The sequence below is a fragment of the Somniosus microcephalus genome, chromosome 12 (assembly GCF_052327205.1).
Source record: "Somniosus microcephalus isolate GS21.2 chromosome 12, FLI_Smic_1.0, whole genome shotgun sequence".
Classification (NCBI taxonomy): domain Eukaryota; kingdom Metazoa; phylum Chordata; class Chondrichthyes; order Squaliformes; family Somniosidae; genus Somniosus; species Somniosus microcephalus.
The window spans coordinates 221,558,640-221,583,808 of record NC_140998.1 but is presented as its reverse complement, the minus strand read 5'-3'; the positions used below and the strand labels follow the sequence as shown (position 1 = coordinate 221,583,808).

At 51.2% G+C, this 25,169-nt stretch overlaps 1 protein-coding gene across 1 annotated transcript in view; it reads left to right on the top strand.

Annotated features, from left to right (window-relative positions):
• Positions 1 to 3,748: 3,748 nt before the first annotated feature.
• Positions 3,749 to 25,169, top strand: part of fcgbp (Fc gamma binding protein) — a 79,817-nt gene continuing 58,396 nt past the window's right edge. The window contains exons 1-7 of the mRNA XM_086002481.1: positions 3,749 to 3,794; positions 9,962 to 11,197; positions 11,784 to 12,000; positions 12,542 to 12,551; positions 17,434 to 17,780; positions 17,823 to 18,046; positions 22,116 to 22,714. Coding sequence (XP_085858607.1) covers positions 3,749 to 3,794; positions 9,962 to 11,197; positions 11,784 to 12,000; positions 12,542 to 12,551; positions 17,434 to 17,780; positions 17,823 to 18,046; positions 22,116 to 22,714 — 2,679 coding nt within the window. The remainder of the gene's footprint in view (positions 3,795 to 9,961; positions 11,198 to 11,783; positions 12,001 to 12,541; positions 12,552 to 17,433; positions 17,781 to 17,822; positions 18,047 to 22,115; positions 22,715 to 25,169) is intronic.

Sequence of the window (25,169 nt, the reverse complement as noted above, 5' to 3'; positions counted from 1 at the left end):
TCTCTCTGTCTCTCTCCCTCTCGAATATTATTCAGACAATGATCTTTAAATTGGGTCCCAGGTGTTGGTTCCGTAGAAGTTGAATTCTCAGTGGGAGCGCGGGAGGTGACGGCTCTCTCTCTCTCTCTCTCTGTCAGTTCAGTTCAGTTCAGTTCAGTTCAAATGCTTTATTGGCATGAAAGTTTACAGAGAACCATATTGCCAAAGCTTACATTGCAAAAAGGTACAGTTTTCCAACATTCTGTAGGTGTCAATCGATTTGACATTTGTTGGGTATATACAATATTACTTTTAAACAATATTAATTTTAAACAGTCTTTCTACTTCATTTGGTACGTTCAATATTAATTTTAAACAGTCTTACTTTTAAACAGTCCTCAGGTTGTGACATGTTGTTACATATTTAGCCCCAAGGTATGGTCTGTCTCCTTCTCCTAGGACTAATCTCAATTTTGACAGATCATCCAATTCCTTGAAATCTGGGGTTGTTTGGCTTAGCTTGTTGAATAATATGTTTCTTGATGTGTTGAATTTTTCGCATTCTCTCTCTCTCTCTCTCTCTCTCTCTCCCTCTCTTTCTCTCATTCTCTCTCTCTCTCTCTGCCCTCCGGGTGTGTGTGCTCCCGTTTCCCCGGACAGGTTGTTCAGTGAGCTCCCGGACCCGAAGCCCATTAGTGGGCGGAGGGAGAGGGCGATGAACCCAGGAGGTCCGCTGTCTTTCGCCCTTTGAAAGATTCCGATAACTCGGGCACGGGAATTTGCCCAGTGCCTGAGAAACGGGAACAAAATACAGAATGTCAACACTGAGAGGGCCGTCGTGAGAGAACCCAGTGTTACTAAAGGTTAACAATCCTTGGGTCTTCCTTGTCAAGTCCCCTGTGTTACTAGATGTTAACAATCCTTGGGTCTTCCTTGTCAAGCCCCCTGTGTTACTAAAGATTAACAATCCTTGGGTCTTCCTTGTCAAGCCCCCTGTGTTACTAAAGGTTAACAATCCTTGGGTCTTCCTTGTCAAGCCCCCTGTGTTACTAGAGGTTAACGATCCTTGGGTCTTCCTTGTCAAGCCCCCTGTGTTACTAGAGGTTAACGATCCTTGGGTCTTCCTTGTCAAGTCCCCTGTGTTACTAGATGTTAACAATCCTTGGGTCTTCCTTGTCAAGCCCCCTGTGTTACTAGATGTTAACAATCCTTGGGTCTTCCTTGTCAAGCCCCCTGTGTTACTAAAGATTAACAATCCTTGGGTCTTCCTTGTCAAGCCCCCTGTGTTACTAAAGGTTAACAATCCTTGGGTCTTCCTTGTCAAGCCCCCTGTGTTACTAGAGGTTAACGATCCTTGGGTCTTCCTTGTCAAGCCCCCTGTGTTACTAGAGGTTAACGATCCTTGGGTCTTCCTTGTCAAGTCCCCTGTGTTACTAATGGTTAACAATCCTTGGGTCTTCCTTGTCAAGCCCCCTGTGTTACTAGATGTTAACAATCCTTGGGTCTTCCTTGTCAAGCCCCCTGTGTTACTAGATGTTAACAATCCTTGGGTCTTCCTTGTCAAGCCCCCTGTGTTACTAAAGATTAACAATCCTTGGGTCTTCCTTGTCAAGCCCCCTGTGTTACTAAAGGTTAACAATCCTTGGGTCTTCCTTGTCAAGCCCCCTGTGTTACTAGAGGTTAACGATCCTTGGGTCTTCCTTGTCAAGCCCCCTGTGTTACTAGAGGTTAACGATCCTTGGGTCTTCCTTGTCAAGTCCCCTGTGTTACTAGATGTTAACAATCCTTGGGTCTTCCTTGTCAAGCCCCCTGTGTTACTAGATGTTAACAATCCTTGGGTCTTCCTTGTCAAGCCCCCTGTGTTACTAAAGATTAACAATCCTTGGGTCTTCCTTGTCAAGCCCCCTGTGTTACTAAAGGTTAACAATCCTTGGGTCTTCCTTGTCAAGCCCCCTGTGTTACTAGAGGTTAACGATCCTTGGGTCTTCCTTGTCAAGCCCCCTGTGTTACTAGAGGTTAACGATCCTTGGGTCTTCCTTGTCAAGTCCCCTGTGTTACTAATGGTTAACAATCCTTGGGTCTTCCTTGTCAAGCCCCCTGTGTTACTAGATGTTAACAATCCTTGAGTCGTCCTTGTCAAGCCCCCTGTGTTACTAGAGGTTAACAATCCTTGAGTCTTCCTTGTCAAGCCCCCTGTGTTACTAGAGGTTAACAATCCTTGAGTCGTCCTTGTCAAGCCCCCTGTGTTACTAGAGGTTAACAATCCTTGAGTCTTCCTTGTCAAGCCCCCTGTGTTACTAGAGGGTAACAATCCTTGGGTCTTCCTTGTCAAGCCCCCTGTGTTACTAATGGTTAACAATCCTTGGGTCTTCCTTGTCAAGCCCCCTGTGATACTAGTTAACAATCCTTGGGTCTTCCTTGTCAAGCCCCCTGTGTTACTAGATGTTAACAATCCTTGGGTCTTCCTTGTCAAGCTCCCTGTGTTACTAGATGTTAACAATCCTTGGGTCTTCCTTGTCAAGCCCCCTGTGATACTAGTTAACAATCCTTGGGTCTTCCTTGTCAAGCCCCCTGTGTTACTAGATGTTAACAATACTTGGGTCTTCCTTGTCAAGCCCCCTGTGTTACTAGAGGTTAACAATCCTTGGGTCTTCCTTGTCAAGCCCCCTGTGTTACGAGAGGTTATCAATCCTTGGGTCTTCCATGTCAAGCCTCCTGTGTTACTAAAGGTTAACAATCCTTGAGTCTTCCTTGTCAAGCTCCCTGTGTTACTAGAGGGTAATAATCCTTGGGTCTTCCTTATCAAGCCCCCTGTGTTACTAGAGGTTAACAATCCTTGGGTCTTCCTTGTCAAGCTCCCTGTGTTACTAGAGGGTAATAATCCTTGGGTCTTCCATGTCAAGCCTCCTGTGTTACTAAAGGTTAACAATCCTTGGGTCTTCCTTGTCAAGCTCCCTGTTATGAATAGTGAAGGCAACAAACCCTCGGCAGCCCTCAATCAGCTGTTAGTATTATTGATTGAGGGCGAATGATTTTATTCGTTCCTGGGATGTGAATGTCGCTGACAACGTCAGCATTTATTGCCGATTGATTAATTGATTATGGGCGGGTGATTGATTGATGGATGGATGGTGATTGATTGATGGATGGTGATTGATTGATGGATGGTGATTGATTGATGGACGGTGATTGATTGATTGATGGACGGTGATTGATTGATGGACAGTGATTGATTAATGGTGATTGATTGATGGTTGATTGATGGGTGATTGATTGATTGATGGATAGTGATTGATTGATGGGTGATTGATGGACGGAGATTGATTGATGGACGGAGATTGATTGATGGACGGAGATTGATTGATGGACGGAGATTGATTGATGGACGGAGATTGATTGATGGATGGTGATTGATTGATGGGTGATTGATTGATGGGTGATTGATTGATGGATAGTGATTGATGGGTGATTGATGGGTGATTGATTGATTGATGGGTGATTGATTGATGGATGGAGATTGATTGATGGATGGTGATTGATTGATGGACGGAGATTGACTGATGGACGGTGATTGATTGATGGGAGATTGATTGATGGATGGAGATTGATTGATTGATAGGTGATTGACTGATGGACGGTGATTGATTGATGGATGGTGATTGATTGATGGGTGATTGATTGATGGGTGATTGATGGACGATTTACTGGGCGGGTGTTGTCTAATGATCAATGGCTGGTTATTCTGTCTCTCAATGATCTTTTTTTAGAGATGGGGACAGTGACGCTGCTGTGCGTTTCCGTGGCCTTTCTCTTGGGTAAGTCTGCTCTCAAACCCTGGCTGAATATCTACTTATTCCAGCCAACATCTGCTCTCTCAAAAAATAGCTCCGTCTTTTGAGGAGTCTTTTCCCCAGTGATGTACCATCCGATTAATAATGGGCATGTGGGTGGGCACAAGGATACACAGGAGACAAATGGGTGGGTGGGGGAGTGAATGTGTGGAGAGGGGAATGGGTGGGTGGGTGGGTAGATGGGGGAATGGGTGGGTGGGTCTGTGGGTTGGTGGGTAGATGGGGAATGGGTGGGTGGATCTGTGGGTAGATGGGGACTGGGTGGGTGGATATGTGGGTTGGTGGGTAGATGGGGACTGGGTGGGTGAGTCTGTGGGTGGGTAGATGGGGGAACGGGTGGGTAGATGGGGGATGGGTGGGTGGGTCTGTGGTTGGGTGGGTCTGTGGGTGGGTGGGTAGATGGGGGAATGGGTGGGTGGGTCTGTGGGTGGGTGGGGAATGGGTGGGGAATGAGTCGGTGGGTGGGTCGGTCTGTGGGTGGGTAGGTGGGGAATGGGTGGGTCTCTGGGTGTGTCTGTGGGCCGGTGGGTGGGTCTGTGGGCGGGTGGGTCTGTGGGCGGGTGGGTCTGTGGGCGGGTGGGTCTCTGGGTGGGTGGGTCTGTGGGTGGGTCTGTGGGTGGGTCGGTGGGTGGGTCTCTGGGTGGGTGGATCTGTGGGTGGGGATTGTAGAGATTCTGGGTCTTTGTCAATTAACCCTTTCACTCCTAAGTTCCAAAAGATTCGACGACCTGTTTTGGTGACAGTAATTATATTTTATTCAGTGTAAGTGAGACTTGATACATTACAGCATCTGAGCAGTTGTTAGGCCCTGGGTAGAAGATGCGATCTCCATGAGTCCACCGCCCATCAGCCCGGGCCTCTAGGCTCCCTCGTCTGCCCTCTGTGACGCGCGCGTGTGTCCTCCGCCAACCCGAATCCCTCCTCGGCTCCTCTGGCGGGTGTTCTCAAGCTCTCTTCTGCCGAATGCCTCCGCAACCTCAGTGTCTGAGGGCCCCCTTCTTATTACCCGTACTCTCATTCAAAACCTGTGGAGTCCTCCGCAACCAATCACCGGCCGACACCCCAAACCCCAAAATCCAATCCTAAGGATGGCACGCTGGCAGCACCTTGGCTTATGCAGGTTCTGGTTGGATGAGGAGGAGAGTGATAGACTTCAAGAGGACACAGACAGGTGGGTGGAATGGGCGGACAGGTGACAGATGAAGTTTAATGCAGAAAAGTGTGAGGCAGATACATTTTGGTGGGAAGAACGAGGAGAGGCAATGTAACCGAAAGGGTACAATCCTAAAGGGGGTGCATGAACAGGGAGACCTGGGGGGTATGTGCGCACAAATCGTTGCACCAATCAAACAAAAAAAAACTGTGCTACTCCTACCAGCTTATTGGTTTGGGCTGCACTCGCGGTGTGTCCCATTCCTTGACTGCTGCTCACTGGCTCTCGGAGATTCCAGCTCAGCTCCCCTGACCCACCGGGACCTGTCCACACGTGTGCAGAATCGACGCCGGTGAACGAGACGATTTAAACATTCAAACTCCGCCATCACTATGAGAGGTGGACGGACAGCCTCGGGCGGCGGCGGGGGGGGGGGGAAATTGACACATACTATTTTTGCATTTAGGAGGTCCCCCTTTAGAAAATTGGCCCAGGTTATAGCTGAACGGGAAACGTATGGGATGGTTCAGGATAGAGGGCAAGCCTGCGACCACTGTTGATCAATCGGATGGTGGTAAAGTGATTGTTGACTGGCTCATAAAACAGGCCATTCAGGATAGATGGATAGTGTAAAGCAAGTTTCTGCTATTCTTTAAGTGGGTTTAGTGCTCTCTCTCTCTCTCCGGCCTCTGAGTCAGAAGGTCGTGGGTTCGAGCCCCCACTCCAAAGACCCGAGCACAAAATTCCAGGCTGACGCTCCCAGTGCCAGTACTGAGGGAGCGCCGCACTGTCGGAGGGGCAGTACTGAGGGAGCGCCGCACTGTCGGAAGGGCAGTACTGAGGGAGCACGACACTGTCGGAGGGGCAGTACTGAGGGAGGGCCACATTGTCGGAGGGGCAGTACTGAGGGAGCGCTGCACTGTCGGAGGGGCAGTACTGAGGGAGGGCCACATTGTCGGAGGGGCAGTACTGAGGGAGCGCCGCACTGTCGGAGGGGCAGTACTGAGGGCGCGCCGCCACTGTCGGAGGGGCAGTACTGAGGGAGCGCCGCCACTGTCGGAGAGGCAGTACTGAGGGAGGGCCACATTGTCGGAGGGGCAGTACTGAGGGAGCGCCGCACTGTCGGAGGGGCAGTACTGAGGGAGCGCTGCACTGTCGGAGGGGCAGTACTGAGGGAGGGCCACATTGTCGGAGGGGCAGTACTGAGGGAGCGCCGCACTGTCGGAGGGGCAGTACTGAGGGAGCGCTGCACTGTCGGAGGGGCAGTACTGAGGGAGCGCTGCACTGTCAGAGGGGCAGTACTGAGGGAGCGCCGCACTGTCGGAGGGGCAGTACTGAGGGAGCACCACACTGTCGGAGGGGCAGTACTGAGGGAGCTCCACACTGTCGGAAGGGCAGTACTGAGGGAGCACGACAGTGTCGGAGGGGCAGCACTGAGGGAGCGCCGCACTGTCGGAGGGGCAGTACTGAGGGAGCGCTGCACTGTCGGAGGGGCAGTACTGAGGGAGCGCTGCACTGTCGGAGGGGCAGTACTGAGCGAGCGCCGCACTGTCGGAGGGGCAGTACTGAGGGAGCGCAGCACTGTCGGAGGGGCAGTTCTGAGGGAGCGCTGCACTGTCGGAGGGGCAGTACTGAGGGAGCACCACACTGTCGGAGGGGCAGTACTGAGGGAGTGCCGCACTGTCGGAAGGGTAGAACTGAGGGAGCACGAGAGTGTCGGAGGGGCAGTACTGAGGGAGCGCTGCAATGTCGAAGGGGCAGTACTGAGGGAGTGCCGCACTGTCGAAGAGGAAGTACTGAGGGAGCTCCACACTGTTGGAAGGGTAGAACTGAGGGAGCACGACAGTGTCGTAGGGGCAGTACTGAGGGAGCGCCGCACTGTGGGAGGGGCAGTACTGAGGGAGCGCCGCACTGTCGGAGGGGCAGTACTGATGGAGCGCCGCACTGTCGGAGGGGCAGCACTGAGGGAGGAGGGGCAGTACTGTCCCAAAGCGCCTCACAGCCAATGACGTACTGTTTTTGAAGTGCGCTCACTGTTGTAATGTAGGAAACGCGGCAGCCAATTTGCACACAGGAAGCTCCCACAAACAGCAATGCGGTACATGAGCTGTGGAGAATGGGGCTGGGACCCTCGACCTTCTGACTGGGAATGAGCCGCGGCCGACACCTGCTATTGGAGCAGTTGTGTGTGGAGGTGGCGAAGGCATGAATGAAGGATTAATTGAAGGTGGCTGTCTGGGGTGGGGAGGGTGCGGGGGGTGGTGGTCAGTGGCTGGACCCGAGGTACCAGTAGAGGTAAGTAGATTATTTATTCTCAGAAGCTGAAATCATAGAAAGAGACAGCGCAGAAAGGAGGCCATTCGGCCCATCGTGCCTGTGCCAGCTCTTTGAACGAGCTCTCCAATTAGTCCCACTCCCCCCTGCTCTTTCCCCACAGCCCTGTGAATTTTTCCCCTTCAAGTATTTCTCCAATTCCCCTTTTGAAAGTTGCTATTGAATCTGCTTCCACCGCCCTTTCAGGCAGCGCGTTCCAGATCACAACAACTCGCTGCGTAAAAACAATTCTCCTCATCTCCCCCTCTGGTTCTTTTACCGATTTATCTTCAATCTGTGTCCTCTGGTTACCGACCCTCCTGCCACTGGAAACAGTTTCTCCTTATTTACTCCATCAAAACCCCTTCATGATTTTGAACACCTCGATCAAATCTCCTCTTAACCTTCTCTGCTCTAAGGAGAACAACCCCAGCTTCTCCAGTCTCTCCCCGTAACTGAAAAGTGTCGATGAGCAGAGAGACCTTGGTGTCCATGTACACAAATCCTGATAAGGTGATTAAAAAAAATATGGGTTACTTAGGTTTATAAACAGAGGAATAGAATATAAAAGCGAGGTGATCATGCCAGAACTTTGTAAATCACTGGTTAGTTCCTCAGCTGGAGTATTGTGGATAGTTGTGGGCACCGCAGGAACGATGTCAAGGCCTTGGAGAGGGTTCAGAGGAGGTTTCCCGGGATGTGACCAGGGGATGAGGGACTTCAGTTATGAGGAGAGGTTGGAAAAGTTCGGTCTGTTTTCCTTGGAACAGAGAAGGTGAAGAGGTGACCTCATAGAGGTTCTCAAGATGATGAAGCTAAAGGGATCAAGGGATAGTGGAGTTGAGGTCGATGATCAGCCATGATCTGATTGAATGGCGGAACAGGCTCGAGGGGCCGAATGGCCGACTCCTGCTCCTATGTTTCTATGAGAGGTTTGGATAGAGTAGATGGAGAAAGAATGTTCTCCCCCTGGCGAGCGGGTCAATAACCAGAGGTCACAGATTCAAAATCATCGGCGAAAGATCTAGAGGGGAGATGAGGGGAGATTTTCTCACTCCGAGAGTTGCAGGGATCGGGAACGCTCGACCTGAACGGGCAGTGGGATCCAATTCCATCAGTAATTTGAAAAGGGAGTTGGACCAGGAACTGACCGGGTTACGGACAACAAGCGGGGGGGTGGGTGGGGCTGAGCGCGACCGCTCGTTCAAAGAGCCGGCACAGCCAGGACGGGCCGAGTGGCCTCCATCTGTGCTGTGGGTTCCTGTGATTCAAACATAAGAACATAAGACGTAGGAGCAGGGGGAGGTCATCTGGCCCCTCGAGCCTGCTCCGCCATTCAATAAGATCACGGCTGATCCGATCGTGGCCTCAACTCTACTTCCCTGCCCGCTCCCCATGACCCTCGACTCCCTTATCGTTCAAAAATCTGTCTCTCTCCACCTTAAATATGTTCAATGACCAATTCTCTGACAGTAATGTTGCTGGGGCCTGACCAGTGTTTTAGTGACGAGGTTTAACATTCCCGTCGTGGAGTTTTTTTCCTCTTTCAGTTGGAATAAACGGGTCTTTTTCCGAGTGGCAGGCAGTGACTAGTGGGGTACTGCAGGGATCGGTCCTAGGACCCCAGCTATTCACAATATATATTAATGATCTAGACGAGGGAACTGGATGTAATATCTCCAAGTTTGCAGACGACACAAAGCTGGGTGGGCGTGTGTGCTGTGAGGAGGATGCCGAGAAACCCCAGTACGATTTGGACAGGTTGGGTGATTGGGCAGATGCATGGCAGATGCAGTATAATGTGGATAAATGAGAGGTTATCCACTTCGGTGGCAAAAACAGGAAGACAGATTATTATCTGAACGACAATAGATTGGGAGAAGGTGAAGTGCAACGAGACCTGGGTGTCCTTGTGCACCAGTCGCTGAAGGTACGCATGCAGGTGCAGCAGGCGGTTAAGAAGGCAAATGGTATGTTGGCCTTCGTAGCGAGAGGATTCGAGTACAGGAACAAGGAAGTCTTGCTGCAGTTGTACAGGGCCTTGGTGAGACCACACCTTGAGTATTGTGTGCAGTTTTGGTCGCCTTATCTGAGGAAGGATGTTCTTGCCATGGAGGGAGTGCAGCGAAGATTCACCAGACTGATACCTGGGATGGCAGGAATGATGTATGAAGAGAGATTGGGTCGATTGGGCTTATATTCGCTAGAGTTTAGAAGAATGAGAGGGGATTTCATTGAAACTTATAAAATTCTAACAGGACTAGACAGACTAGATGCAGGAAGGATGTTCCCGATGGTCGGGGAGTCCAGAACCAGGGGTCACAGTCTAAGGATAAGGGGTAAGCCATTTAGGACAGAGATGAGGAGGAATTTCTTCACCCAGAGTGGTGAACCTGTGGAATTCTCTACCACAGAAGGCAGTGGAGGCCAATTCATTAAATATGTTCAAGAAGGAGTTAAATATATTTCTTAAGGCTAAAAGGATCAAGGGAAATGGGGAGAAAGCAGGGACAGGGTACTGAATTTGGATGATCAGCCATGATCTCATTGAATGGCGGAGCGGGCTCGAGGGGCCGAATGGCCTACTCCTGCTCCTATTTTCTATGTTTCTATGATGGGATGTTGAGCCCCCCTCCTTCTTTCTCTCTCTCTCTCCCCCCCACAGGGACTTGCACCGGTGGACATGTGGGCAAAGAATTTGTCACCGCGTTCATGCAGAACTATCGAACTTCGTATTCCAGAGCCAAATTGGAACTGCTGGTCAACTCGTACGAAGCTTCCACCTCTGTCACGGTCACCGTAAAGAACAACAACCGCTTCAAGAAGGACCTGCAGCTGGGCAAGGATGAGACAGCATCAGTTCTGGTCCCTGCCGCCAGCGAGATTGGCGGGAGCTCCTATTCCTACCAAACGGTGGTTGTGACGTCAAACAAGAACATCTCGGTCTCCTCCTTCAACAGCAAGTACCTGTCAGTGGACGCCACGGCGATTTACCCCGTCAGCTCGCTGGGCAAAGACTACTACATCTTCACCCCGCCCACGGGGCCCAGCGGCCTGATGAAGGAATTCGCCGTCATAAACGCAGGGCAGCCCAACGCAGTCGCAATCACCGTGACTCAGGAGGTCTGGTTGCGGGGCAGAAATTACATGGCCGGGTCAACCATCAAGACCTCGCTGAATCCTTACGAGACTGTGCAGTTCCAGAGCCCCAGGGACCTGACGGGCTCCCGGGTGCAGGCCGGCTCCCCGCTGGCCGTCCTGTCCGGGCACACGTGCAGCATGTTACGCACCAAGTGCAACCACATCTACGAGCAGCTGCCGCCCGTCGAGCTCTGGGGCACCCGCTTCGCTGTCGCGCCCGCCTCAGTGCAGCCCACGTTCGACTTGGTTTACGTGCTGGCTTCCCAAAGCACGGAGGTCCGTCTGGGCCCCGGCAACAAGGTCAGTAAGCTCAATGCCGGGCAGAGCGCCGTTTACAAGCTGTACCCCAAGAAACCGATCACCATCACCGCCACCAAGGGGGTCCAAGTACTTTTCTACTCCCCCGGCGATAAGGGGAAGTGGTACGACCCGTACCTGATGACCATCATCCCCACCGACCAGTTCGCCAACTCCTACACCGTTCGCGGCTTGACCGGTTTCGACAACTACATCAGCATCGTGGCCAAGACCGCAGAGGTCGGCCACTTACGGCTCGACAACCACGACCTGCCGGCTAGCGCCAGGTGGCAGGCGATAGAGGGATCTGAATATTCCTGGGTAGACTTCAGTGTGGGCAAAGGGCAGGAAAAGCACGTGGTCCGCGGGACGTCCGGGGATCTGATCGCAGTCTACAAGTACGGAATCGCGCGAAGGAACGCCTACGGTTGCCAGGGGGATGCGGGCGGCGGTGCAGGACCAGGTAAGGAGAAGACACTACCGACGGTGGGCGGAATGCCACTTGTTCCCCCTGCTATACTCTGTATCTAACCCCGTGCTGTACCTGCCCTGGGAGTGTTTGATGGGACAGTGTAGAGGGAGCTTTACTCTGTATCGAACCCCGTGCTGTACCTGCCCTGGGAGTGTTTGATGGGACAGTGTAGAGGGAGCTTTACTCTGTATCTAACCCAGTGCTGTACCTGCCCTGGGAGTGTTTGATGGGACAGTGTAGAGGTGGTTTTACTCAGTATCTAACCCGGTGCTGTACCTGCCCTGGGAGTGTTTGATGGGACAGTGTAGAGGGAGCTTTACTCTGTATCGAACCCCGTGCTGTACCTGCCCTGGGAGTGTTTGATGGGACAGTGTAGAGGGAGCTTTACTCTGTATCTAACCCAGTGCTGTACCTGCCCTGGGAGTGTTTGATGGGACAGTGTAGAGGTGGTTTTACTCAGTATCTAACCCGGTGCTGTCCTTGCCCTGGGAGTGTTTGATGGGACAGTGAGTCGGACCTGAGGCAACTCTAGATGGTCAGGACCCTACCTTAATTCCACTCCTCTTATTCGCCGCAGATCTGTGCTCCCGAGTGAAGTGCAGGGGTAAGGAGCGCTGTGTCGTGGTGAATGGGAACGCGGTGTGCGAGCCAGAGTCCATCGCCACGTGTTGGGCCTGGGGCGACCCCCATTACCACACCTTCGATGGGGTCAACTTTGACTTCCAGGGCACCTGCACCTACACCATCGCCAAGAGCTGCGGGAAGGACATCCTCTTCTGCACCTCGATTCTATAGCTAGAATAGAAGATCTGAATTCATGTGGCTGTACTAATTGTACATCGATGTATATGGCTAGTATTTTAGAGAGTGATCTATGTAGCGAGTGAGTGAATGGAAAGTACTAATGGGATAGTAATAAGGTGATGCCAGATATGGCCATTAGCTAACTGGTATATGCTGGTGTTTATACTACACACGCACTCCTCCACCCCTCTTCATATCCATAACACAGCCCTCACACCCTCTTCATCTCACCTCCCAACTACCAGCCTCCTCCCTCACCCCTTCATCTCATCCCATCAACACCAGCCTCTCCCACCCCATCTCTCATCTACCCCGTCAACACCAGCCTCCTCACCACCCCTCTTCATCTCAACCCCGTCAACACCAGCCTCCTCCCACCCCTCTTCATCTCACCCCGTCAACACCAGCCATCCTCCCACCCGCCTTCAATAGACTCTTAGAAGTCATCGAGTTATGCAGCGCAGAAAGAGGCCCTTCGCCCATCGCGTCCGCGCCGGCCATCAAGCCCTTCTATTCTAATCCATTTTCCAGCACTTGGTCCGTAGCCTTGTATGCTATGGTGTTTCAAGTGCTCATCTAAATGCTTCTTGAATGTTGTGAGGGTTCCTGCCTCTACCACCCTTTCAGGCAGTGAGTTCCACATTCCAACCACCTTCTGGGTGAAAAAGTTTTTCCTCAAATCCCCTCTAAACCTCCTGCCCCTTACCTTGAAACTAAGCCCCCTGGTTATTGACCCCTCTACTAAGGGGAAAAGTTCCTTTCTATCTACCCTATCTATGACCCTCATAATTTTGTACACCTCAATCAGGTCCCCCCTCAGCCTTCTCTGCTCTAAGGAAAACAACCCCAGGCTGTCCAGTCTCTCTTCATAGCTGAAGTGCCTCAGCCCAGGTAACATCCTGGTGAATCTCCTCTGCACCCTCTCCAATGCAATCACATCCTTCCTACAGTGTGGCGACCAGAACTGCACACAGTATTCCAGCTGTGGCCTTACCAGCACTTTGTACAGCTCCATCATAACCTCCCTGCTCTTATATTCTATGCCTCGTCTAATGAAGGCAAGTCTCCCATATGCCTTTTTAACCACCTTATCTACCTGTCCTGCTGCCATCAGGGATCTATGTACATGCACAACAAGGTCCCTCTGATCCTCTGTCCTTCCTAGATCTCACCCCATCACCATATCCTTCTATTCCTTTCTCCCTCGTGTGTTTATCCAGCTTCCCCTTAAATGTATCTCTGCTCTTTGCCGCAACAACTCCCTGTGGTAGCGAGTTCCCCATTCTCACCACTCTCTGGGGAAAGAAGTTTCTCCTGAATTCCCTGTTGGATTTATCAGTGACTCTCTTATGGGTTTTGCTTCCTGGGACACTGGCACCAGTACTGGGGCAGGAGGGAGCTGTTCCGTTGGGACGGGCTTCACTTGGCCAGTGCTGGGACTAGAGTCCTGGCGGATCATATAACTAGGGCTGTAGAGAGGGCTTTAAACTAACTAGTGGGGGGGAGGTTCCTAGAGAGCAAATAATAAAAATGACAACAGAGAAGGTCATAGACTTAGGTAGCAGTGGGGAAATTAAAAACCAGAGCATGTCAGGAAGGGGCAGAAGGTATGGAGTAAAAGGTAAAGTAATAAAAAGGGCAAAAGCAGGAACTAAGTGTCACAAAACATATTTGAAAGTTCTCTATCTGAATGCACGTAGCATTCGTAACAAAATAGACGAGTTAATGGCACAAATAACTACATATGGGTATGATCTTGTGGCCATTACAGAAACATGGCTGCAGGGTGACAATGCCTGGGAATTAAACATACCAGGTTATTTAACGATCAGGAAGGACAGGTAGGGAGGAAGGGGAGGTGGGGTGGCTATGTTAATAAAGGAAGGAATCACTGTAATACAGAGAAATGATATTGGGTCAAAAGATCAGGATAATGAAACAGTTTGGGTGGAGGTAAGGAATAATAAGGGGAAAAAAACACTAGTGGGCGTAGTCTATAGGCCTCCGAACAGTGGCAACTCTGTTGGACGGAGTATCAATCCGGAAATAGTTGAGGCTTGTAATAAGGGAGCATCTATAATTATGGGGGATTTTAACTATCATATTAATTGGACAAATCAAATTGGGCAGGGCTGCCTTGAGGATGAGTTCATTGAGTGTATTAGGGATGGGTTTCTTGAGCAGTATGTAACTGAACCGACCAGGGGGCAAGCAACCTTAGATCTGGTCCTGTGTAACGAGACAGGATTAATTAAAAATGTCCGAGTAAAGGATCCCCTTGGAATGAGTGACCATAACATGGTTGAATTCCATATTCAATTAGAGGGTGAGAAGGTTGGATCTCAAACAAGCGTGCTAAGCTTGAATAAAGGAGACTATGAAGGTATGAGAGCGGAATTGAGTAGAGTGGATTGGGAAAATAGATTAAAGGGTAAGACGATACATGATCAGTGGTGTACATTTAAGGAGTTATTTTACTACTTCCAAAAAAAATATATTCCACTGAGAAGAAAAGGGTGTAAAAGAAAAGACAGCCATCCGTGGCTAAGTAAAGAAATTAAGGATAGTATTCGACTAAAAACAAGGGCATATAAGGTAGCCAAATCTAGTGGGAGGATAGAGGATTGGGAAAACTTTAAAAGACAGCAAAAAATAACAAAAAGATTGATTAAGAAAGGGAAGATAGATTATGAAAGTAAATTGGCAAAAAATATAAAAACAGATAGTAATATAATAGTTATATAAAAAGAAAAAGGGTGGCTAAAGTAAATGTTGGTCACTTAGAGGATGAGACCGGGAAATTAATGGTGGGAAATATAGAGATGGCAAAAACACTGAATGAATATTTTGTATCAGTCTTTACAGTAGAAGACACTAAGAATATCCCAACACTGGACAAACAGGGGGCTATAGGGGGGGAGGAGCTAACACGATCAAAATCACTAAGGAAGTGGTACTCGGTAAAATAATGGGACTCAAGGCGGATAAATCACCTGGACCTGATGGCTTACATCCTAGGGTCTTGAGGGAAGTGGCGGTAGGGATTGTGGATGCATTGGTAATAATTTTCCAAAACTCCCTGGACTCAGCAAAGGTCCCGGCAGACTGGAATGCCCTTATTTAAAAAGGGCAGTAGACAGAAGGCTGGAAACTATAGACCGGTTAGCCTAACATCTGTGGTAGGTAAAATATTGGAGTCCATTATTAAGGAGACAGTAACAAGACATTTGGATAATCATAATTTAATAGGACAAAGTCAGCATGGTTTTATGAAGGGGAAGTCATGTTTGACAAATTTGCTGGTGTTCTTTGAGGAAGTAACATATAGGGTGGATAAAGGGGAACCAGTGGACGTAGTGTATTTAGACGTCCAAAAGGCATTTGACAAGGTGCCACACAAAAGATTATTGCTTAAGATAAAAAATCACGGGATTGGGGGTAATATTCTGGCATGGATAGAGGCTTGGCTATCTAACAGAAGGCAGAGAGTTGGGATAAATGGTTCATTCTCAGAATGGCAATCAGTAACTAGTGGTGTTCCGCAGGGGTCAGTGCTGGGTCCCCAACTCTTTACAATCTATATTAACGATTTGGAGGAGGGAACCGAGTGTAACATATCAAAGTTTGCAGATGATACTAAGATGGGAGGGAAAGTAGTGAGTGAGGAGGACATAAAAAACCTGCAAGGGGACATAGACAGGCTAAGTAAGTGGGCAGAGATTTGGCAGATGGAATACAATACTGGAAAGTGTGAGGTTATGCACTTTGGCAGGAAAAATCGTAGAGCAAGTTATTATCTTAATGGCAAGAAACTGGAAAGTACTGAAGTACAAAGGGATCTGGGGGTCCTGGTGCACGAAACTCAAAAGGTTAGTATGCAGGTGCAGCAAGTGATTAAGAAGGACAATGGAATGTTGGCTTTCATTGCTAGGGGGATAAAATATAAAAATAGGGAGGTATTGCTTCAGTTGTACAAGGTATTGGTGAGACCGCACCTGGAATACTGCATACAGTTTTGGTGTCCATACTTAAGAAAAGACATACTTGCTCTCGAGTCAGTACAAAGAAGGTTCACTCGGTTAATCCCGGGGATGAGGGGATGGACATATGAGGAGACGTTGAGTAGATTGGGACTCTACTCATTGGAGTTCAGAAGAATGAGAGGCGATCTTATTGAAACATATAAGATTGTGAAGGGGTTGGATCGGGTGGATGCGGGGAGGATGTTCCCGATGATGGGTGAAACTAGAACTAGGGGGCATAATCTTAGAATAAGGGGCTGCTCTTTCAAAACTGAGATGAGGAGGAACTACTTCACTCAGAGGGTGGTAGGTCCATGGAATATGCTGCCCCAAAAAGCTGTAGAAGCTACATCATTACATAAATTTAAAACAGAAATAGACAGTTTCCTAGAAGTAAAGGGAATAAAGGGTTATGGGGAGCGGGCAGGAATTTGGACATGAGTCTAGGTTCGGATCGGTCATGGCCCTGTGGGTAGCGGAGCGGGCCCAGGGGCCGTGTAGCCTGATCCTGCTCCTATTTCGTCTGTCTAATTCTGTTAGATTCAGGAGATGGTTCTGTGATAGTAGATTGGCGGTTAGGATCAGATCAGCCATGATCTTATTGAATGGCGGAGCAGGCTCGAGGGGCCGATTGACCTACTCCTGCTCCTATTCCTTATGTTCTTAGAAGGCAAATGGTATGTTGGCCTTCATAGTGAGAGGGTTCGAGTACAGGAACAAGGATGTTTTGCTACAGTTGTACAGGGCCTTGGTGAGACCACACCTTGAGTATTGTGTGCAGTTTTGGTCGCCTTATCTGAGGAAGGATGTTCTTGCCATGGAGGGAGTGCAGCGAAGATTCACCAGGCTGATACCTGGGATGGCAGGAATGACGTATGAAGAGAGATTGGGTCGATTGGGCTTATATTCTCTAGAGTTTAGAAAAATGAGAGGGGATCTCATTGAAACTTATAAAATTCTAACAGGACTAGACAGACTAGATGCAGGAAGGATGTTCCCGATGGCCGGTGAGTTCCAGAACCAGGGCTCACAGTCTAAAGATAAGGGGTAGGCCATTTAGGACAGAGATGAGGAGGAATTTCTTCACCCAGAGAGTGGTGAACCTGTGGAATTCTCTACCACAGAAGGCAGTAGAGGCCAATTCATTAAATATATTCAAGAAGGAGTTGGATATATTTCTTAAGGCTAAAGGGATCAAGGGGTATGGGGAGAAGGCAGGGACAGGGTACTGAGTTTGGATGATCAGCCATGATCGCATTGAATGGCGGAGCAGGCTCGAGGGGCCGAATGACCTACTCCTGCTCCTATCTTCTATGTGTCTATGTTTCTATGAGACACAGAGCTTGGTGGGCACAGAGAGACTAATGATGCTTGTCTTTGTTTTTATTTTACCCTTTGTAGATCAATGGCATTCGGACCAACTTGCCACTCGCGCTCCATGACGGCAAGGTCAACCTGTACCAAAGTGGGGCGTACGTCATCGTGGAAACCGACTTCCATCTGAAGGTGACGTATGACTGGAACCATCACCTGGTGGTGACCGTGAGCAGCAGCTACTTTGCGAGCGTGTGTGGCCTCTGTGGCAACTACAACGGGGACGCGGGCGATGACTTCAGGACGCCGAAGGGCGCGGCCGTGTCCAACGCCCTGGACTTCGGCAAGAGCTGGAAGGTGAGCGACGGCGACCTCTTCTGCTGGGACAACTGCCACGGCGTGTGCCCGACCTGCGACGCCAGGAGTCAGGAGAGGTACCGAGGCCCCCCGACCTGCGACGCCAGGAGTCAGGAGAGGTACCGAGGCCCCTCTCAATGCGGTCTGATTGCCAGAGCCGACGGCCCCTTCAGGGACTGCCACGCCAAGATCGACCCCAAGCCCTACCTCAACAGCTGCGTCTATGACGTCTGCCTATCCAAGGGTCTCCAGGACCTCCTGTGCCGAGCGATGAAGGCCTACGCCGAGGTATGCCAGAGGGAAGGCGTCAAAGTCTACGACTGGAGGACCCCTGCCAAATGCCGTGAGTATTCGACCGACGGACATCCGCTTCTGGTCCTTGCGGACGTCAACATTGGTGCCGGCCCAGCATTGGCTGGCCGACCAGTGGGTGGGATTTCTAACCCTCCTGTTTAAATTAGATAGACTGACACCGCACAGGAGGAGGCCATTCGGCCATCGTGTGCCTGTGCCAGCTCTTTGAACGAGCTCTCCAATTAGTCCCACTCCCCCCTGCTCTTTCCCCACAGCCCTGTGAATTTTTCCTTTTCAACTATATATCCAATTCCCCTTTTTGAAAGTTACTATTGAATCACGTGAGATGGACATTGATTGGGGGGTAGAGGGACATTGATTGGGGGGGAGAGGGACATTGATTGGGGGGAGAGGGACAAACTGTATCACGGTATGGTACGGCAGCTGTAGCTCCAATGACCGGAAAGCCTGCAGCGGGTAGTCAAAACTGCCCAACGCATCACCGGCACCCGGCTACCGACCATAGAACATATATATCAGAAACGCTGCCTACGGAGGGCACGGTCCATCATCAAAGACCCTACCCACCCCAGCCACAGTCTGTTCGCCCTCCTACCATCTGGAAGACGCTACAGATGCATTCGCACCCGTACGACCAGATTTAGGAACAGCTTCTTTCCCAGGGCTGTCATCCTACTGAACTCCACAAATTAACACTAAAGCCTGCACATCTGCCGATGCACTTTATTATGGTCATATTTATGCTAATATATATGTACAAATGTATGTTGAAATGTTTAAGTGTCCTAATCCAAATTGTACACTCTCGGGAGCCGCAAGCCTACATTTCGTTGTACTGCACTTGTGCACTAACAATGACAATAAAAGTTGATTTGATTTGATTTGATTTGATTGGGGGGGGAGAGAGGGACATTGATTGGGGGAGAGGGACATTGATTGGGGGAGAGAGGGACATTGATTGGGGGAGAGAGGGACATTGATTGGGGGAGAGAGGGACATTGATTGGGGGAGAGAGGGATATTGATGGGGGGGAGAGGGACATTGATTGGTGGGTAGAGGGACATAGATTGGGGGGAGAGAGGGACATCGATTGGGGGGAGAGAGGGATATTGATGGGGGGGGAGAGGGACATTGATTGGTGGGTAGAGGGACATAGATTGGGGGAGAGAGGGACATAGATAGAGGGGGGAGAGAGGGACATTGATTGGGGGAGAGAGGGACATTGATTGGGGGAGAGAGGGACATTGATTGGGGGGGGGAGAGGGACATTGATTGGGGGGGGGAGAGGGACATTGATTGGGGGGGAGAGGGGACATTGATTGGGGGGGGGAAGAGAGGGACATTGATTGGGGGGGAGAGAGGGACATTGATTGGGGGGGGAGAGAGGGACATTGATTGGGGGGGAGAGAGGGACATTGATTGGGGGGGGGAGAGAGGGACATTGATTGGGGGGGAGAGAGGGACATTGATTGGGGGAGAGGGACATTGATTGGGGGAGAGAGGGACATTGATTGGGGGGAGAGAGGGACATTGATTGGGGGGGGAGAGGGACATTGATTGGGGGAGAGGGACATTGATTGGGGGGAGAGAGGGACATTGATTGGGGGGGAGAGGGACATTGGGGGAGAGGGACATAGATTGCTGGGTAGAGGGACATAGATTGGGGGGAGAGCGGGACATTGATTGGGGGGAGAGAGGGACATTGATTGGGGGGGAGAGAGGGACATTGATTGGGGGAGAGGGACATAGATTGCTGGGTAGAGGGACATAGATTGGGGGGAGAGCGGGACATTGATTGGGGGAGAGGGACATTGATTGGGGAGAGGGACATTGATTGGGGAGAGAGGGTCATTTATTGGGGGAGAGAGGGACATAGATTGCTGGGTAGAGGGACATAGATTGGGGGGAGAGAGGGACATTGATTGGGGGAGAGGACATTGATTGGGGGAGACGAGGGTCATTTATTGGGGGGAGAGGGACATTGATTGGGGGGAGAGAGGGGACATTGATTGGGGGGAGAGAGGGACATTGAGGAGAGAGGGACATTGATTGGGGGAGAGGAACATTGGGGGAGAGAGGGACATTGATTGGGGGAGAGAGGGACATTGATTGGGGGAGAGGAACATTGGGGGAGAGAGGGACATTGATTGGGGGAGAGGAACATTGGGGGAGAGAGGGACATTGATTGGGGGAGAGGAACATTGGGGGAGAGAGGGACATTGATTGGGGGAGAGGAACATTGGGGGAGAGAGGGACATTGATTGGGGGAGAGAGGGACATTGATTGGGGGAGAGGGACATTGATTGGGGGAGAGAGGGACATTGATTGGGGGAGAGATGGACATTGGGGGAGAGAGGGACATTGATTGGGGGGGAGAGAGGGACATTGATTGGGGGGGAGAGAGGGACATTGGGGGAGAGGGACATTGATTGGGGGGGAGAGAGGGACATTGGGGGAGAGGGACATTGATTGGGGGAGAGAGGGACATTGGGGGAGAGGGACATTGATTGGGGGAGAAGGACATTGATTGGGGGAGAGAAGGACATTGATTGGGGGAGAGGGACATTGATTGGGGGAGAGGGACATTGATTGGGGGAGAGGGACATTGATTGGGGGGGAGAGGGACATTGATTGGGGGAGAGAGGGACATTGATTGGGGGGAGAGAGGGACATTGATTGGGAGGGAGAGGGACATTGATTGGGGGGAGAGGGACATTGGGGGAGAAGGACATTGATTGGGGGAGAGAAGGACATTGATTGGGGGAGAGAAGGACATTGATTGGGGGAGAGAGGGACATTGGGGGAGAGAGGGACATTGATTGGGGGAGAGAGGGACATTGATTGGGGGAGAGAGGGACATTGGGGGAGAGGGACATTGATTGGGGGAGAGAGGGACATTGATTGGGGGAGAGAGGGACATTGGGGGAGAGAGGGACATTGATTGGGGGAGAGAGGGACATTGATTGGGGGAGAGAGGGACATTGGGGGAGAGAGGGACATTGATTGGGGGGGAGAGAGGGACATTGATTGGGGGAGAGAGGGACATTGATTGGGGGAGAGAGGGACATTGATTGGGGGGAGAGGGACATTGATTGGGGGAGAGAGGGACATTGATTGGGGGGAGAGGGACATTGATTGGGGGGAGAGGGACATTGATTGGGGGAGAGAGGGACATTGATTGGGGGGAGAGGGACATTGATTGGGGGAGAGAGGGACATTGATTGGGGGGAGAGGGACATTGATTGGGGGAGAGAGGGACATTGATTGGGGGGAGAGGGACATTGATTGGGGGGAGAGGGACATTGATTGGGAGGGAGAGGGACATTGATTGGGGAGAGAGGGACATTGATTGGGGGGGAGAGGGACATTGATTGGGGGGGAGAGGGACATTGATTGGGGGGGAGAGGGACATTGATTGGGGGGAGAGAGGGACATTGATTGGGAGGAGAGGGACATTGATTGGGGAGAGAGGGACATTGATTGGGGGGAGAGAGGGACATTGATTGGGAGGAGAGGGACATTGATTTGGGGGAGAGGGACATTGATTGGGGAGGAGGGGGACATTGATTGGGGGGAGAGGGACATTGATTGGGGGGAGAGGGACATTGACGGGGGGGAGAGGGACATTGACTGGGGGAGAGAGGGACATTGACTGGGGGAGAGAGGGACATTGACTGGGGGAGAGAGGGACATTGACTGGGGGAGAGAGGGACATTGATTGGGGGAGAGAGGGACATTGATTGGGGGAGAGAGGGACATTAATTGGGGGGAGAGGGACATTGATTGGGGGAGAGGGACATTGATTGGGAATTGATTGGGGGAGAGGGGAAATTGATTGGGAATTGATTGGGTAGAGAGGGACATTGATTGGGAATTGATTGGGGGAGAGGGGAAATTGATTGGGGATTGATTGGGGAAAGGGGGAATTGATTTATGAATTGATTGCGGGATAGGGGAAATTGATTGGGAATTGATTGTTGGGAGGGGAAATTAGAAACTGAACCTCTGACTGAATGTGCTGTGGGTTTTATGTTGGTGTGTCGGAGGTTTTACCCGGTTCTGGGCTGACTAATTACGGAACGCCTTTTGTCTTCCAGCGCTGCCCTGCCCGGAGAACAGCCACTACGAAGCTTGCGGGAGCGCCTGCCCGGTGACCTGCGCTGACCTCTCGGCCACCACCAGCTGCCGGCGGCCTTGCGTAGAGACCTGCACGTGCGACGCCGGCCACGTGCTGAGCGCGGGCAGGTGCGTGTCGGACCGCCGCTGCGGCTGCGCCCACCAGGGCCGCTACTACGAGGCGGGCGAGACCTTCTGGGGCGACGAGGCGTGCCGGAGCCGGTGCCGGTGCGACCCGCTGACCAAGAAGGTGGCCTGCGCTTCCGTCAGCTGCAAGGCCAAGGAGCAGTGCAAGGTGGTGAAGGGGGTGAGGGGCTGCCACCCCGTCGGGTACAGCACCTGCTCTGCCTCCGGCGACCCTCACTACCGGACATTCGACGGGCGAAAATTCGACTTCCAGGGCACATGTGTTTACAAGTTCTCCTCCCTCTGTGCCAAGGGCACCGGGCTGGAGCCCTTCGACGTCCAAGTCCAGAATGAGCATCGGGGCAACAGGGTAGTCTCTTTCACCAGGCTGGCTTGGATTGTGGTCTATGGGCAAACTGTCGTCATCACCCGGGATTATGTCGGCAAAGTGCTGGTAAGTAGCAACTCACCGAGGGACGGATGTACAATCACGGTTATGTGAAAATTGTATCGGACCTTGGTTAGACCACACTTGGAGCACTGTGTACAGTTCTGGTCTCCATATACCTCGGTCAGACCACACTTGGAGCACTGTGCACAGTTCAGGTCTCCATATACCTTGGTTAGACCACACTTGGAGCACTGTGCACAGTTCAGGTCTCCATATACCTTGGTTAGACCACACTTGGAGCACTGTGCACAGTTCTGGTCTCCATATACCTCGGTCAGACCACACTTGTAGCACTGTGAACAGTTCTGGTCTCCATATACCTTGGTTAGAACACACTTGGAGCACTGTGCACAGTTCTGGTCTCCAAATTATAAAAAGGATATAGAGGTACTGGAGAAGGTACAAAAAGATTTACACGGATGATACCGGAACTGAGATTTATAACTATCAGGAAAGACTGAACAGGCTGGGCTTCTTTCTCTAGAAAAGAGAAGGCTGAGGGGTGACCTGATCGAGGTCTTTAAGATTATGAAGGGGTTCGATAGGGTAGACGTAGAGAATATGTTTCCACTTGTGGGGGAGACCAGAACTAGGGGCCATCAATATAAGAGAGTCACTGATAAATCCAATAGGGAATTCAGGAGAAACTTCTTTCCCCAGAGAGTGGTGAGAATGGGGAACTCGCTACCACAGGGAGTGGTCGAGGCGAAGAGCAGAGATACATTTAAGGGGAAGCTGGATAAACACACGAGGGAGAAAGGAATAGAAGGATATGCTGAAGGGGTAAGATGAAGAGGGGTGGGAGGAGGCTGGTGTTGATGGGGTGAGATGAAGAGGGGTGAGAGGAGGCTGGTGTTGATGGGGTGAGATGAAGAGGGGTGGGAGGAGGCTGGTGTTGATGGGGTGAGATGAAGAAGGGTGGGAGGAGGCTGGTGTTGACGGGGTGAGATGAAGAGGGGTGAGAGGAGGCTGGTGTTGATGGGGTGAGATGATGAGGGGTGGGAGGAGGCTGGTGTTGATGGGGTGAGATGAAGAGGGGTGGGAGGAGGCTGGTGTTGATGGGGGGAGATGAAGAGGGGTGGGAGGAGGCTGGTGTTGATGGGGTGAGATGAAGAGGGGTGGGAGGAGGCTGGTGTTGATGGGGTGAGATGAAGAGGGGTGGGAGGAGGCTGGTGTTGATGGGGTGAGATGAAGAGGGGTGGGAGGATTCTGGTGTTGATGGGGTGAGATGAAGAGGGGTGGGAGGAGGCTGGTGGTGATGGGGTGAGATGAAGAGGGGTGGGAGGACGCTGGTGTTGATGGGGTGAGATGAGGAGGGGTGGGAGGAGGGTGGTGTTGATCAGGTGAGATGAAGAGGGGTGGGAGGAGGCTGGTGTTGACGGGGTGAGATGAAGAGGGGTGAGAGGAGGCTGGTGCTGATGGGCTGAGATGAAGAGGGTTGGGAGGAGGCTGGTGTTGATGGGGTGAGATGAAAAGGGGTGAGAGGAGGCTGATGTTGACGGGGTGAGATGAAGAGGGGTGGGAGGAGGCTGGTGCTGATGGGCTGAGATGAAGAGGGTTGGGAGGATTCTGGTGTTGATGGGGTGAGATGAAGAGGGGTGGGAGGAGTCTGGTGTTGATGGGGTGAGATGAAGAGGGGTGGGAGGAGGGTGGTGTTGATCAGGTGAGATGAAGAGGGGTGGGAGGAGGCTGGTGTTGATGGGGTGAGATGAAGAGCGGTGGGAGGAGGCTGGTGTTGATGGGGTGAGATGAAGAGCGGTGGGAGGAGGCTGGTGTGGGGCCGAATGGGCTCTTTCTCTGTAGCTCGGACAGAAGTGTGTGGGGCTGAGCTTCAACAACATTAACTTTCATTTATATAGCACCTTTAACATCCCAAAGCGCTTCACAGGGCTCACTGGTCTGTACTAACCTGCGAGACTCCGGCATTTGCCTTCTGTATTAAGAACATAAGACCATAAGAAATAGGAGCAGGACAGGCCATTCGGCCCCTCGAGCCTGCTCCGCCATTCAATAAGATCATGGCTGATCTTGGGCCCAAAGCCACTTCCCTGCCCGCTCCCCGTAACCCTTCACTCCCTTATCTTGCAAAAATCTGTCTATCTCCACCTTAAATGTATTCAATGACCCAGCCTCCACGGCTTTCTGGGGCAGAGAATTCCACAGATTTACGACCCTCTGAGAGAAGAAATTCCTCCTCATCTCAGTTCTAAAGGGGCTCAACATTGAATGCATAGAATCATAGAATGATACAGCACAGAAGAACCTGAGAAATAGGAGCAGGAGGAGGCCATTCGGCTCTTCGAGCCTGCTCCGCCATTCAACGAAATCATGGCTGATCTTCTGCCTCAAATCCATATCCCTTGATGCCCTTACTAGTCAGAAATCTATCGACTTCTGTTTTGAATATACCCAATGACTGAGCCTCCACAGCCCTCTGGGGTAGAGAATTCCAAACATT